Source organism: Apodemus sylvaticus, chromosome 18, assembly GCF_947179515.1.
Source record: "Apodemus sylvaticus chromosome 18, mApoSyl1.1, whole genome shotgun sequence".
NCBI lineage: Eukaryota > Metazoa > Chordata > Mammalia > Rodentia > Muridae > Apodemus > Apodemus sylvaticus.
Window position 1 is genome coordinate 8,821,148 of NC_067489.1, and position 15,934 is coordinate 8,837,081.

Sequence of the window (15,934 nt, forward strand, 5' to 3'; positions counted from 1 at the left end):
TGCTTCAGGAGCCAGGTGTGGTGGTGAATGGTTGTAATCCCAGCACTGGGTAGTGCAGACAGAAAAAACATGCATTCAAGACCAGCGTGGTCTATGTATTAAGAGCGTGTCTCATAAAAAGAATAAATTGTGCTGGGCGGTGGTGGCGCACATCTTTAATCCCAGCACTTGGGAGGCAGAGGCAGACAGATTTCTGAGTTCGAGGGTAGCCTGGTCTACAGAGTGAGTTCCAGGACAGCCAGGGCTACACAGAGAAACCCTGTCTCAAAAAAACAAAAAACAAACCAAAAGAATAGATTGAATAGAAATTTGGTGTAGAGTCATCAGCAAACCCCTAAGTAACCATCAGTTTAGTGGAATCTTACACTTTAGCCCTCTGTCCGAGTGGCCACAAGCTGCCGCCTTTGACGGTAACTCTCGCTCGATAGCTAACCAGCCTCTGCAACTGACATCTTTTGGTTTGCTTTTTCAGAAAACCGTTGATTGCCTGTGTGGAGAAACAGCTGTTAGGAGAACATTTGACAGCAATTCTACAGAAAGGTAGGTTTTCCCAATCAGCTCTGATTTTACACTGAATTCTAACCTTTAACTTGTGAAACTCTGGGAGCATTGTATATAACTTCACAAATGGTTAATTTTATAAGACAAACCATTGTGACAAGTGTTTAATAAGTGTGCTAGCCCTCAAAGGAATTCATGGTTAAATGATACAGCTGGGGTCAAAAGCGTGCATCGCCACGCTTGCCATGTAATTGAAGACCTGTGCTGGCCAGCAGTGGGCACACACCTTTAGTCCCAGCACTCGGAAGGCAGAGGCAGAGGCAGATGGATCTCGGAGTTTGAGACCAGCCTGGTCTACAGCGTAAGTTAGTTCCAGGACAGTCTGGCTGTTACACAGAGAAACCCTGTCTTGGAGAAAACAGGCAAACTGAAGGCTAGTGATTTTCAGCCCTACTTGGCTAAACCACCTTGGGAGGTTTTTCCTTTGTGAAATACTGGTTCCCCCTTGTGGAGTACATCGTGTAGAACATTTCTGTGCAGCAGGTCGCTGCATGCACACAGTGTGTGCTGATCACATTACAGCCGTCAGTATCTCCAGCCCAGTAGGGCCTCATGCCGTTTCTTCATTTGTCACCTTTAGTTTCCTCTGTTCTAGTTCTTCATAAGCGCATGCTAGGTTACCATGAGCATCACAAGAGTCTGGGCTCTTCCCAGAGGGTGACTTAACTGGAGAGGGCTAGGACTTAGAGGGAGAGATAGCTCTGGTATCTGGAGAAGACCTGTGGGAGGGATTCACGTTTGTCTTTAGAGGGCATTGCACCACTTTGCACATAGCGTTAAAGCCATAGCGCACTGTCTTTCCATCGCCCACCTACCTCCCATGGTCTGTACTTGTCGCTTTAGTATAGACATGTTCGGCTCAGTCCTTTGGTTTAGTGGCTTTTGTTTTGTTTTCTTACCTTCACAGTGATTGTACACCTCCAGAAATTATAATGAACATAGCCACTCTTTTGTAACACTCAGATACCAGCGTCACTTGTCAAAACTGAATTGTTCTGCATTTAAGGTCATTTAGTTGTGATGGGAAACGGTAGCCCTCCCTTGTGCTTTGAGAGTCTGAAGGGGTTTAGTTCTGAGGAAGTGCCACTCCTGCCAGTGGCTGGTAGATTCTGCTTCGCCAGATGCTAGTGCTGGTCTGTGAGACACGTGAAAGTGGGACTTCCATACAGTAGCCAAGTAAACCAGGCCAGGAGAAGGAGTGTGCCAGGCCTCTGCCCTCGGTCTGCCCTCGTGTAGAGCAGTCCTGCTAGGCTCTCAATACATTTCGAATGAGAAGGACCAAGGCCACACACAAGCCTGCCCAGTGCACACTCTCAGTCACTTCCTGAGAGCAGCGCATTCAGAACTGCATTTACACAGTCAGAATTGGAGGGCAGGTGTGGAAGGGCAGCTTTTAACCTAGCACCGGACAGAGACAGTGGAGCTCTGTGAATCTGAGGCCAGCTTGATTCACATGGAAAGTTCTAGGATGGTGAGGACTACATAGAGAAACATTATCTTTTAAAACAGAAAAATAAGAGACAGCAAAGTAGCTGCATTGATGAAGGTTCTGGCTGCCAAGCTTGGGAGAACCAAGGTCGGATCCCCAGACCTGCTTGTGACAGGAGAGAGCCGTCTCCTACAGCTTGTCTGACGTTTCACTTCCAGGCATGCATTGTTCAGATATCATTTCTGAATTTTTCCTTTAAGGAGTATATCCTTAGTGGGACATATCCTAAGAATAACAGGAAATAAACATAATCTAAGGCTGGGGATATAGCACAGTGATACAGTACTCACTTAGCATGGGGGTACATTAGAGAATATGTATTTAGTTTGCATGAGGCCTGGACCAAGCAACAGAAGGAAAAGGTAAGAATTCCTAAAATGATTTTAGAAATATTAGCCAAGCATAGTGGTGCATGCCTTTAATCCCAGCACTCAGGAGGCCAGCCCGGTCTATGTAGTAAGTTTCAGGTTAGCCAAGAACAGTGTGAAAACTTGCCTTTAAAAAGATTTTCTTTTAATGTATTTAATAGTTTTGTCCACTTAAAGTATAGTAACAGTGCCCAGTGTGCTAGGAATGAGCACCTGTACTGTAGGCGGCGTGACTTGTGGGTAACTGTCTCCACTAAGGAAATGAAGAGCTGTTTGAGAATGCATGATTCTAGATGTAGACCAGGAAGACCAGAAGAAAGCCTCAGCATCCTAGGGATGTTGTTTCTAGGATCTCTGGGGTCACCCAAGTGGCCTTAAAGCAACCAGCAAGCTCTTGCTAAGAGGACGGGGCGTCACCGTACAGCACGACAGCACAGTGGACTGAAATTTATTCTCTGTTCTTAACATCTGGGAGTTCAAAATGGCACAGAAGAGAATTTTTAAAAATTAAAATGAATAATTATAAGAATAAAGAGTTGGCTGAGCAATGGTGCACACAGCGGTTACAGCCTTTGTAACCCCACAGAGGACTGGAGCTCACGGAGCTCACACATCTTGTAGATAGTTCACACCCACTGTAACACAGGTTCTAGGACATTCAGTGCTCTTGTACACCTTCTAAAGGCATTCAATCTCATTTGAGTACTCTCTCTCTCTCTCTCTCTCTCTCTCTCTCTCTCTCTTTCTCTCTTTCTCTCTTTCACACACACATACACATACACACAAATTGCCACAGTGTATACCTAAAAATTCTAAAATGCCATACTGAATACTTGAAATATTGGGTAAATACTTAGTTGTCTTACAATTTATTATGTGAATCAAATTAATGAACTAAAAAAGTCTAACCAACTTCAGTTCAGGTTTATTTTATGCATATGAGTGTCTAGCCTGCATGTGTATATGCACCACATGTATGCAGTGCCCACAGTGGTCAGAAGATAGCATCAGATCCCCTAGAACTAGAGTTAGTGATATTTGTGAGCCACCGTACCGGTGCTGGAAAGCAAACCTAGGTCCACTGAATAGCAAGTGCTTTAACTGCTGAACCATCCCTCCAGTCTCTGAAACAGCCTTTTAACAAATGCTTTTCTGACAGACAAAACCTAAAATAATTTGCACCATGAACTTCTCATAGTAAAACACTTGGCTAAATATTTTTGACTCGTTCCTTTTGTGAAATCAGGGCTTTAGTAAATGATGTATTCTGCGTGCGCTCAGAAGTGTAAGGCTCACCCGTGTCATCAAACAGACATAGCGAGCGTAGCGAGCATGTGCTTCAGGTCTGCAGGCCACGTCCTTGCTGCGCAGTGTGGACTGTCCTGGTGTCGTCCGTGACGGCTGCCTTCCTGCAGTGACTTGTCCTGTACATCCCACTAGGGCTCGAGCACCTGCTGGATGAGAACAGGGTGCCCGACCTCACCCAGATGTACCAACTCTTCAGCCGGGTGAAGGGGGGGCAGCATGCGCTGCTGCAGCACTGGAGCGAGTATATCAAGGTACACATGGCCACGAGGCCACTGGGGACACAGTGGAGCCAGCGGCTGGGAGGAGCCAGCGGCTGGGAGGAGCCAGCGGCTGGGAGGAGCCAGCGGCTGGGAGGAGCCAGCGGCTGGGAGGAGCCAGCGGCTGGGAGGAGCCAGCGGCTGGGAGGAGCCAGCGGCTGGGAGGAGCCAGCGGCTGGGAGGAGCCAGCGGCTGGGAGGAGCCAGCGGCTGGGAGGAGCCAGCGGCTGGGAGGAGCCAGCGGCTGGGAGGAGCCAGCGGCTGGGAGGAGCCAGCGGCTGGGAGGAGCCAGCGGCTGGGAGGAACCAGGTTGATCTCACTCCCTGTGAACCAGCCTTCCAGTCTGGCCTGCCCTGCTGGGTTTGTAAGCCCAATGTAAGATTTATTGCCTCAGTTCCTGCCTGTGTGACCCAAGCACTGTGCCCATCGCTTACCAGTATAGCACCTTCAGCATCTTTTAGGACAGTTGCCTGGGGCTGATCCCAGACATCTGAATGCCAGGTGCCACCTGCTTAAAGGGATACTAGAAATCGCCATAGTCCTGAGCATATGCAGAGAGTGCAGAAAGCAGGCCATAGTCCTGAGCATATGCAGAGAGTGCAGAAAGCAGGCCTGACACCATGTTGTGAGACAGCAAAAGATACATTTTGCCTCTTAAGCCTGATGCTGACTTAGTTATTTCTTGTTGCTGTAGACCTTTGGGACAACCATTGTCATCAATCCTGAGAAAGACAAAGACATGGTCCAAGACCTTCTGGACTTTAAGGACAAAGTGGACCACGTGGTGGAGGTGTGCTTCCAGAGGAACGAGCGCTTCATCAACCTGATGAAGGAGTCCTTCGAGACGTTCATCAACAAGAGACCAAACAAGCCTGCAGAGCTCATTGGTACCAGAGCAGCCCCAGACCCTTCTGTTTACATTTAAGCAAATGCGCTGACACTGTCCGTGCGCTCCTGCTCAAGCGGGAGTCGGAGGGCTGTCAGGAGTCCTTGCAGACGACATGAAGTCAGACGCCTGCATTCAGCTTGGCACCCAGCACCTGGCCCCGCCGAGCCACCATGCAGCCTCTAGGTGCTTTGTAAATAGAAGAGTGCCAGCTGTGGGCTTTACCTGAGCACTCTGGGTGGAGGGCAGGGGAGCTCAAGGCTAGCCTTATCTACATAGCAAGTTCCAGACCATGCATGACAGGACTTTGTCTCAAAAAAAGGAAAATGAAAGCTAGACATAGTGACACACACACTTTGGTTCTCACACTTAGGAGGCAGAGGCAGGTGGATATCTATGAATTTGAGTACAGCCCAGTCTACATAGAGAGTCTCAGGCCAGCGAAGGCATATAGTGAAATCCTATCAAAACAAAAACTCAAAAAAAAAAAAAAAGAACCTCAAATATTCTTCCAAATTGAGTGCTTCAGGAGACTCCAAGCCTTTTTAGAAGACACAGAAGGCTCCACATCTCAGACAGGATGGGAGGGGGTGGGGGTGGGGTGGGGTCATAAGCTAGGTGGATGAAGGTTTCTAGCACAGCCTTTAAAGGTCAGTGTCGGTCGGTCCTTGTCTGAGCTGAACAGCAAGCAGGTGTATTTATTCAAGGAAGCCTTTGCTCCACCTGCTGCTTTGTATACTTCTTGTCAGACTTGAAACTCATCTCCCACTAGTTAGGAAAAGTGTCACTGCATTCCTAGAAGGGCAGAAGGGATGTGTAACCCCAGTGCTGGGGGAGGACAGACAAAACCCAGAAGCTCACTGGCCAGCTGACCTACCCAGATGATTGAGCTTCAGGTTCAGTGACAGACCGTGTCTAAAAAGTGAGAAGTGGGTGAGAAAACACCCAAGAGCTGCTCTGGCTTCTACACCCACACAAGCAAGTGTAAACACAGCCATTATGCATCTGTGCACTGCATATGAGGTATTTATAGAGATTAGAGAGGTAGATATATAGATAGATATAGATATATTTCACTTTTTAAAAAAAGGAAGGAAGAAAGCTAATATAAAGCCAGAGAAGCCCAGTGGCAATTTAAGCAGACTCCACGAAGGCGAGCAGGCCCAGGGAGCATGGCTGCCGGAAGTCCTGAGCTCTGCTGTCAGGGTGCTCTTGCTGTCCCATCCGTGACGTACTGCACTGTCAAGCTTGACTCTGTGTCACCCCAGAAGCATGAGGCCCTGAGTGAAATGCTCTCATCCCGAATGTTCCCCTGCCCTTGACACCTGAGACCTCAAGGAGAATTCTCTGAGAAAGTCAATTTACCTCACTGCAGCTCTTTTCATAGACATGGACTCTGGCCTCCAAAGGCACCAAGCACGTCCACGGTACACAGACATACGTGACACAAAACACACCCACTTATAAAATAGATATTTTTTAAAGAATTAAGTCTGGGACTGGAGAGATGGGTTAGGAGCACCGCTGCTCTCCAGGGCTCACATTTCAGCTGGCAGCTGTCTGGGACTGAAGTGTCAGAGGTTCCCGCGCCCCTTCCTGGCTCATGCATAAACCGGCAGGGACATGAACCCATACACGGGAATAAATTAAACCTTAAACTTAAAAAATAAAAACTCAATCTGAGCCAGGCAGTGGTGGCACATGCCTTTAATCCCAGCACTTGGGAGGCAGAGGCAGGTGGATTTCTGAGTTCGAGGCCAGCCTGGTACGGAGTGAGTTCCAGGACAGCCAGGGCTACCCAGAGAAACCCTGTCTCGAAAAACAAAAACAACAAAAAAGTAAAAACTCAATCTGAGACCATTTTTTAAAAAAAAAGAATTATTTTTTAATCTCTGAATTTGTTACAGTTCTGGAAAGATACAATCTCGTTACGTTGCAACAAATTGTCTTTAAAAGTCTGTTTGCTTCCTGGAGAATTGAAAGCGGCTGAAGCGAGGGGTTTCTTGTGTGTTTTTCTTTGCTGTCCAGTTGTCTCCTCGGCTTTGACCCCACAGCCCTTTTCTCATCGGAACTCTTGCTCTTCCAGCCAAGCATGTGGATTCAAAGTTACGAGCCGGCAACAAAGAAGCAACAGACGAGGAGCTGGAGAGGATCCTGGACAAGATCATGATTCTGTTCCGTTTCATCCACGGTGAGAAGGGAGGCAGGCGCTGTGAGGGAGATGAGCGCGCAGACCTGCATTCATGGGAAGACGCCCCCCCAAACCCGGAAGTAGTGCCCGGGAGCTTCTTGGCCGTGGAGTGTAGCAGGTAAACCAGGTATCTCAGGGCTTGGCTTTCCTGTTTGCACAGGTAAAGATGTCTTTGAAGCGTTTTATAAGAAAGACTTAGCTAAAAGGCTGCTGGTGGGGAAGAGCGCGTCAGTGGATGCTGAGAAGTCCATGCTGTCGAAGCTCAAGCACGGTGAGCTCAGGGCGGGCCGGTCCCCGGGCAGGCGGGCGCCATGCCGGCTCTCTCTCACCCTTCCCTCACATGTACAGAGTGCGGAGCTGCCTTCACCAGCAAGCTGGAGGGCATGTTCAAGGACATGGAGCTTTCCAAAGACATCATGGTTCACTTCAAGCAGGTGAGCAGGGCCTTAGTCACGCTGGCTTGGGGCTGATGAGTTTGACACATTTGTAGCGTAAACTGAGTGAAGATAGCCATTGCAGTGACGCTGGACCTCACTGGAGCACATTCAAAAGACTGGAGGACATGCCCATTGAAACTGTGCTGTAAAAATTACACGGTTTCCAGGCTGGGCATGGTGGAGGACACGTTTAACCCCCGTGCTTGCGAGGCTCAGACAGATGGATCCCTTGGTTTAAAGCCAGCCTGTTTTCTACATGGCAAGTTCCAGGGCAGCCAGAGATACATAGAGAGACCTTGTCTCAAAATAAATGTATATATGCCTGTATGTGTGTGTGTGTGTATGTATACACACAGTTATATACATGCTTGTACCATTTCGTCAATGCATTGCAGAGTTATTTACTTACTTGTCTTGGCTGTCTTTGTTTTTAGCATATGCAGAACCAAAGTGCACCCGGCCCCATTGACCTCACGGTACACATACTCACCATGGGCTACTGGCCCACATACACACCCATGGAAGTGCACCTCCCTCCAGAGGTGAGTGCTTGGCTGCTGGACCTCTTACCTTAGTGCTGGGAGAAAGCTTTTCAAGGCATCCGCGCCATGTTCTGTAGCCTGGAAAGCAGCGTTTGAAAATGGCCTCTTCAGTCACAGTCAGAGCACCGTCCTGGAGCCCGTGTCCTCCTGCTCTCCAGCAGCAGGACACCCGTGTAAATGACAGCTTACCTGGCTGATCCTTGCTTTCCAGCATACGATGACAATGAGTCTTAGGCATGGTAGGTTTAGGACCTTATGTATAGACTGTGAGTCGAAGTATTATGGAGAACCTGAAGAGGTCCATGGAGCGGTGGGCTCTATGAGGCTAAAATCCAAATGTCCAAAGCATCAGAGATGCCAAGAGAGGAGGCATCAGGCTAGGCCTCCTGGTCAGTGGCTCTATCCTCGTCACAGAGGGTGAGGGCCACTCCAGAGGAGAGGCTCAGGAACTGCAGGTGCCAGGGCAGCAAGCGTAAGGTGGGGCCTGCAGGTCTGCCGGGACCTGGTCACCTCCCTGCTGAGACTCTTTCCAGTTCCAAGACTGGTTGCTCAGTTTCCTTGCTTGGTCCTCACTGGTCTCTGTGGCCTTCCCTATCTGTCTCCATCTCTGCCTCACTTTCCTCACAACACAGAGATGGACCTGTAGCTCAGCACACAGCCTGCATATCTGCTTTCCCCTGCCCAGTCGTGCTGCCCAGTGCTTCCTTCCATCTTGCCCTCACTGAGCCTAACTAGACCTGTTCCTCCCATCCCTGAGTGCTGCCTGCCCCTGCTCTTTGCCAGAGGCCTGAGCACGGGGCATCAGGTTTATTTTGTTTGAGGTAGGTTTGTGCCATGTTGCCTCTGCCCTGGTAGCTGTGCTTGGTCCTGCCCTCTGAGAGTCATCTCTCCAACCCAGTGAGCCTCTCAGGACACTGGTGTTTTCACTCATTCTAAAATGTGCAAACATGCCGGGAATGTGCAGGGTAATTCCTAGGATGCCTGTGTTTGGCACTGGCTGGGGAGATGGCATCTCCTTTCTGTCCGGGAATTGTGGGTACCCGTGCCCACACTGCCTCAGTGCAGGGCTCCCGGGATCATCCGCACCTCAGCTCAGGAAGTGCTCACTAATGCAAGCCCTTCCTCCAAGCTTTGCTGGCCGGCTGTCTAAAGTCTTATCTCGATGGCTGCCACGGTTACTCTGAGTAGTCGGCCCAATTGGATTGAGGACTAACGTTGGTTAGCGAAGCATGCCCTGATGTGTGACTCTGAGGACATTTCTAAAGAGGTTTGTATCAGGAGGTTCTGCCCTTCTTTAATTCGGTTGACTGACTCAGATGGTGATGACTGTGAGAAGGTTGTGGAAGTGAGGGGAGTCCATGGAGTTGGAGGTAGCCCCTGTCCCCTGGCTCTGCTCCCTTTGTGTCACTTCTGCTTCCTGGCCCTGGGAGGGGAGAGACACAGCCTTCCTCTGCCAAAGCTCCCTCCAGGGCGCTTCCACCTTGCTATGGGCCAGAGGGGGTAGTGGGGGTAGTGCCCAACTCTGGACTGAAACACACCCAAAGTACACACTTGCTCCCAAGTTGTTGTTCTCAGGTGTTTGTGACATCCATGACCACTGGCCTGTGGCTGTGGCACTCACTGCCCAGGGCACACGGGCAGGGCCTCATCCCAGCCTCTGGGCCCGTGGTCCTCAGAAGCCGTTCAGGTCTGTGCTCACCTGTCGCCTGTGTAAAGGATCCCTCTGAATTGGCCTTACTGTGATGGATGGGATTGGCTGTCCAGTCCCTTCTGTTTAGAAGCTAACATTCGGCTCTAGGGAAGAGCTCTTCTCCACTTGACATATCCCTTAGGTCTGCCACTGAACTCTTGCTTCTCAGTTACCCATTGGATGCCCACGCCACCCAGCGCCTTCAGCTGCTCCCTGGGCCTTTGTCCCTTGCTAACTGTCTGTGGGGACACTTTTGGTTTGTAGCAGAAAGAAGGTGTTGGAGTCTTACCTCGTACTGTATTTTTTCAACTGTAATAAAGTACACCTGGACATAGAATTTCCATCTTAGAGATGGGAGCCCTGTCCCCCAGGTGGCTAACCCTGTCCTCCCTTTGAGCAGCACCCGCTGTCTGCGTTCTCTGTGATTTGCCCTTGATGTCCAGGCTGTGGGGCGGGGCTTATACACGATGCACACTGAGGGGTTTCCCGTCCCAGGATTCCTCGTGCTACAGCGTGTGCTGCTGCCTTGTCCCTCTCTCAGCTCTGTGTACAGACACTTAGCTCAACCATTCACTGAATGATGGGCCTTCAGGGTCGTTCTGCCCTGGACCGTCACGATGTGTCTACGAGGATGGGTATGAATGCCGCAGTCTCTTCTGAACAGATAGTGAGACAGATCTTGCAGCCTTGGTTGGTTCTAACTGAGCAGAGCAGTGAGGGGCAGCCCATCAGCCTTCACGCTCCTTTCTTACTGTCCCTGCAGGAGGCAAGAGGTGGTGCCAGCTGGGTGTGGTCAGTGTCTCCTACACCCAGGAGCCGATGCTAAGCGCCTTTTGAAAGTTATTTAATTAATATGTATTACTGCTCTGTCTTCACACACACAAAAGGGAATTGGATCCCATTACAGATGGTTGTGAGCCTCCATGTACGTGCTTAGGACCTCTGGAAAAGCAGTCAGTGCTCTTAACCGCTGAGCCATCTCTCTAGCCCTAGCCCTATTAGGCATCTTTTCGTGTGTGTATTGGCCAAGCTGTCTTGTCAAATCCCTTTTCTGAGTTGTCTTTTGTTGTTTTAAGTGTTTTCACATGTTCCAGACTCTTGACTCTTACCAGAGTCTGTATGTGATCTGCAGATACTTTCTCTGTGAAGTCTCTTTGACTTTCTTGAAAGCATCCATCTTAGTTTGTTTTCTGGTGCTGCAACAGAATTCCTGAGACTGATAATATAGTTCTGAGTCTGGGAAGGCCAAGGTCTGAAGGCTGCCTGTGATAAGGGGTCAAGTAGAGTAAAGTTCAGGAAAGATTGCTAGCCAAGCTGTGGTGACTGCCAACCCACGCTGTCTCCCTTGGTGCCCTCTGAAGTCACTCAGTATGTGCTCTGCATGCATCTGTGCGTGTCCCGGGTTAGCCTTCTGTCACTGGCAGTATGTGAAAGAAACCACTTAGAGGAGCGAAGGTTCCTTTGTTCTCAGTCTTGAGATTGTAGCCCAAGCTACAAGGAAACCCTGTGCCAAAAAAGAAAGAAACAAAAAGATGAGCTCTGTCACTCCCAGGATGTACTGAGTATCCCCATGTGTCTCTTGCTTGGCAGATGGTCAGACTTCAGGAAGTATTCAAGACGTTCTATCTGGGCAAGCACAGTGGCCGGAAGCTGCAGTGGCAGACGACGCTGGGACATGCCGTGTTGAAGGCGGATTTTAAGGAGGTCAGGCCTTGGTCCAGAGCTCCTGTTTCTTCCTTTCTTCCATAGCAATGAAAGGCCAGATTATTTTCAGTATGATTCGGCAGTGGCTTCTCTTGGTCAATTAAAATAACAAGTAAACGGTTAATATTCTACAAAAATCAGTAGTAAATTAATCAATAGCAAATTACTTACCAGGGTTGGGGAATGAGTCAGCAGATAAAGTGTCCTTGCTGCATAACCATGAGGGAAGCCTGAGCTCAGCTCCCCAACACCCATGCAAGAGCCAGGTGTGGGTCAGCAGGACGCCTGGCTGGGAGAGGCACAGGCACTACACCCAGCTCCAGAGCTTGATTACCCAGACAGAACCCACATGGAGGGGAGGGAAACAACCCCCCAGGTTGTCTTCTGACCCCCATAAATGCACATGACAGGCACACCACATACAAATGAACAAATAAATATTATTACTCACATCTAACCTGACCCGTCATGGTGCAAAGTTATGGGGGAATCACAGGGCTTTCACCAGCTTCACTGAAAAACAGTGAGTGACCCTATCTCAAGAGAGGACAGAAAGCAACAGTAGGATTCTGAGCATGCTCCTCTGACCTCTGCATGTGTGTGTGCAACACACATGCACACAGCACACAGTTACACAGTACACATACAGTTACACAGCACACAGTTACACAGCACACAAGCACACATGCACACAGTTACACAGCACACAGTTACACAGCACACATGCACACAGTTACACAGCACACAGTTAACACAGCACACAGTTACACAACACACATACACACAGTTACACGAGCACACAGCACACAGTTATACAACACACATGCACACAGTTACAAAGCACACATGCACAGCAGCACACATGCACAGCAACACACAGTTACGCAGCACACAAGCACACAGCACATAGTTACACAGCACACAAGCATACAGCACATAGCTACACAGCACATAGTTACACAGCACATAGTTACACAGCACACAGTTACACAGCACATAGTTACACAGCACATAGTTACACAGCACATAGTTACACTGCACACAGCACACAGGCACACATGCACACAGCATGCATGCACACAGCACACAGTTACACAGCACACAAGCACACAGCACATAGTTACACAGCACACAGTTACACAGCACACAGTTACACAGCACACATGCACACAGCACACAGGCACACAGGCACATAGCACACAGCACACAGGCACACAGCACACATGCACACAGTTACACAGCACACATACACACAGTTACACGAGCACATAGCACACAGTTATACAACACACATGCACAGCAGCACACATGCACAGCAACACACAGTTACGCAGCACACAAGCACACAGCACATAGTTACACAGCACACAAGCATACAGCACATAGCTACACAGCACACAGTTAACACAGCACACAGTTACACAGCACACATACACACAGTTACACGAGCACACAGCACACAGTTATACAACACACATGCACAGCAGCACACATGCACAGCAACACACAGTTACGCAGCACACAAGCACACAGCACATAGTTACACAGCACACAAGCATACAGCACATAGCTACACAGCACATAGTTACACAGCACATAGTTACACAGCACACAGTTACACAGCACATAGCTACACGGCACATAGTTACACAGCACACAGTTACACAGCACATAGTTACACAGCACATAGTTACACTGCACACAGCACACAGTCACGCATGCACACAGCACGCATGCACACAGCACACAGTTACACAGCACACAAGCACACAGCACATAGTTACACAGCACACAGTTACACAGCACACAGTTACACAGCACACATGCACACAGGCACACAGGCACATAGCACACAGCACACAGACACACAGCACACATGCACACAGCACATAGTTACACAGCACACAGGCACACATGCTCGCAGCACACAGTTACACATGCACACAGGCACACAACACACAGGCACACAGCACACAGGCACATAGGCACACAGCACACAGGCACACAGCACATAGTTACACAGCACACAGGCACACAGGCACACAGCACACAGTTACACATGCATGCACACAGGCACACAACACACAGGCACATAGGCACACATTCACACAGTTACACAGCACATAGACACACAGCACACAGGCACATAGGCACACAGGCACACATTCACACAGTTACACAGCACACAGGCACACAGCACACATGCCCACAGTTACACAGCACACAGGCACATAGCACACATACACACAGCACACATGCACGCAGCACACAGTTACACAGCACACAGGCACGCAGCACACATATACACAGCACACAGGCACACAGCACACATATGCACTCTCTAAGAGAGCAGTAGGTGTGAAAGGCAACTATGAAAGCAATCCTGAAGCCCCGTGTGTTGAAAGTGTGCTCCAGTTCTCTGCTGAGCAAAACACAGTGAGGTGTGGCTGTGACCAGGATGCCGATGGATACTGGAGAGGACCAGCAAGTGTGGAAACTGTGTAGTGTCATGGAGAGCGGCATGTGGGAGTTTGACTGTGCAGACCAAAGCCAGGTTACCTACTTTTTACTGCCTTAGTTTCAGTTCTAGGAAGCACCCTCTTTCAGGGGGTTTTGCGTGTGTGTGTGTGTGTGTGTGTGTGTGTGTGTGTGTGTATCCCTGAGGAGTCCAAAAACAGGCCAAATACCCTGAAAGTATGTGTGTGTGTGTGTGGGGGGGGGTGTATCCCTGAGGAGTCCAAATACCCTGAAACTAACTGCAGACAGTTGTGAACCACCTGATGTGGGTGCTGTTCCCTACAAGAGCAGCGGGCTCCTCTGCTGAGCTGCTACAGCTGCCCCACCCATTTCTCTCTTCCTTTCTTTGTTTTAGCTGTTTATCTTCCTTCTGTTGTAAAGAACCTAGCCAAAGAATAAGTTTTGTCATGTGCCAAGAAAGCAAGGGGAGAATCTTTTAAGATCTCCACATACTCTCTTCTAAACTAGAGATGGGTAGGAGGCCTTACTAAGACATTCTCAGATTACCAGGTCCAAGAGCTCACCACAGAGCTGTCGCAGCAGTTCCATGAGGCGCGAACACAGGCTGCACAGGGACATGACAGAAGCATGCCACCACACAGTGGGTGGGACAAGCCTCAGGCTCACATCAGAGTTTAATATATAACTACAGATGTCGAGGTGCATACTCAAGAGTTCCTACTTTGTAGAGCTATTATAATACGCTCACCCATACATTGTATTACTCTATAGGTACCACATACATTCTTCTGCAAGGTATTAGCAAAGTTGAGTTGTGCCACTCATGTGGCTGGCTGTAGTTAGGAGCTGACCTCGGAGGACAGCAGACAGCCCTGAAATGATGGAAACAGGACTGGGCTCCAACGAGAGGCTCCTGACCCTGCTGCTCTCCCAAATCCCCTTCCTACCCTTTGTCTTCTCCATACACAATTGCTAGGTCTCATGCTACTGAGTGTGCACTGGACCATTCTGGATAGAAAAGGACCGTGGAACTTCCCTGGCAGCGTCTGCCCTTGCAGAGCCGCTCAGCAGGGCTCGCAGAGCCGCTCAGTGCGCACTTGCTCTCTGTCTGAACAAAGTATTGGGAGCATTGCAGGCCTTTCTTTCCCATGCTCTCACCCAAACTCCCTGTGCTCCTCCTAAGCCTCTGGGGTTTCCATTACCACCCAGAGCCTCAGAAAGCCATACGTGATGGTGTGTGTTCGTGACCCCACACTCCAGACAGGCAGAAGGATAGAAAGTTCAAGGCCACCCTGGGATTATACAGCAAGCCATTGTCTTAAAAACAGTAGCAGCAGCAAACAAATAGGCCTGATGTCTGGGAAGTAATGTTAACATGCAAGGAGCAGTGGTCACTCAGTAGCCTGGGTTCCCTGCCTCAGCCTCCTGCTGCTGGCTGACAGGCCTGCATTGCTGTGTCCAGCTCCAAGACAGGAATCTACCTGTAATACCCAATAATCATGTCATTCTTTTATAATCAATAGCATAACTTCTTCTCACCTGGTAGCTGTTAGTTAGTTCTGAATCCCCTAAAAGCAGTGCATGCAGAAGCATCCTGTTGTGATCTGTGAACAGTGTCTGAGCTCAGCTTGTGTGGCTGCCCCATTCTCTCACAGGGGAAGAAGGAGTTCCAGGTGTCGCTTTTCCAGACACTGGTGCTGCTCATGTTCAACGAGGGGGACGGCTTCAGCTTTGAAGAGATCAAGATGGCCACTGGCATAGGTAGGAAGACTCCTCACGGTGTTCGCTCGTTCGTTTGTTTGTAAGCTATGTCACCTTGGCCATCATGGAACTCAGAGACCTACCTACTTCTGCCTCCAAATTGCTGGGTTAAGGCATATACCCCAACTCCGACACTTAGTACTGCCATGTTGGTTTAACAGAAAGCATATAGGCCTGAAGTGTGGCTCAGCCCAGGGCGCTTGCCTGGCATGCACAGGACCTGAGTTCCATCCACAGCACTCGGGGAAAGGGTGTAAGAGAAG

The 15,934-nt window shown here is 49.4% G+C and overlaps 1 protein-coding gene across 3 annotated transcripts in view; it reads left to right on the plus strand.

Moving 5' to 3' along the window:
* Cul4a (cullin 4A) overlaps nucleotides 1–15,934 on the plus strand; it is a 44,403-nt gene that overhangs the window by 21,906 nt on the left and 6,563 nt on the right. For all 3 annotated transcript variants that reach the window (XM_052162429.1, XM_052162427.1, XM_052162428.1), the window contains 9 exons: nucleotides 473–540; nucleotides 3,859–3,977; nucleotides 4,677–4,869; nucleotides 6,955–7,059; nucleotides 7,220–7,330; nucleotides 7,408–7,493; nucleotides 7,931–8,038; nucleotides 11,319–11,432; nucleotides 15,566–15,671. In XM_052162429.1, the coding sequence (XP_052018389.1) occupies nucleotides 473–540; nucleotides 3,859–3,977; nucleotides 4,677–4,869; nucleotides 6,955–7,059; nucleotides 7,220–7,330; nucleotides 7,408–7,493; nucleotides 7,931–8,038; nucleotides 11,319–11,432; nucleotides 15,566–15,671 (1,010 nt within the window). The remainder of the gene's footprint in view (nucleotides 1–472; nucleotides 541–3,858; nucleotides 3,978–4,676; nucleotides 4,870–6,954; nucleotides 7,060–7,219; nucleotides 7,331–7,407; nucleotides 7,494–7,930; nucleotides 8,039–11,318; nucleotides 11,433–15,565; nucleotides 15,672–15,934) is intronic.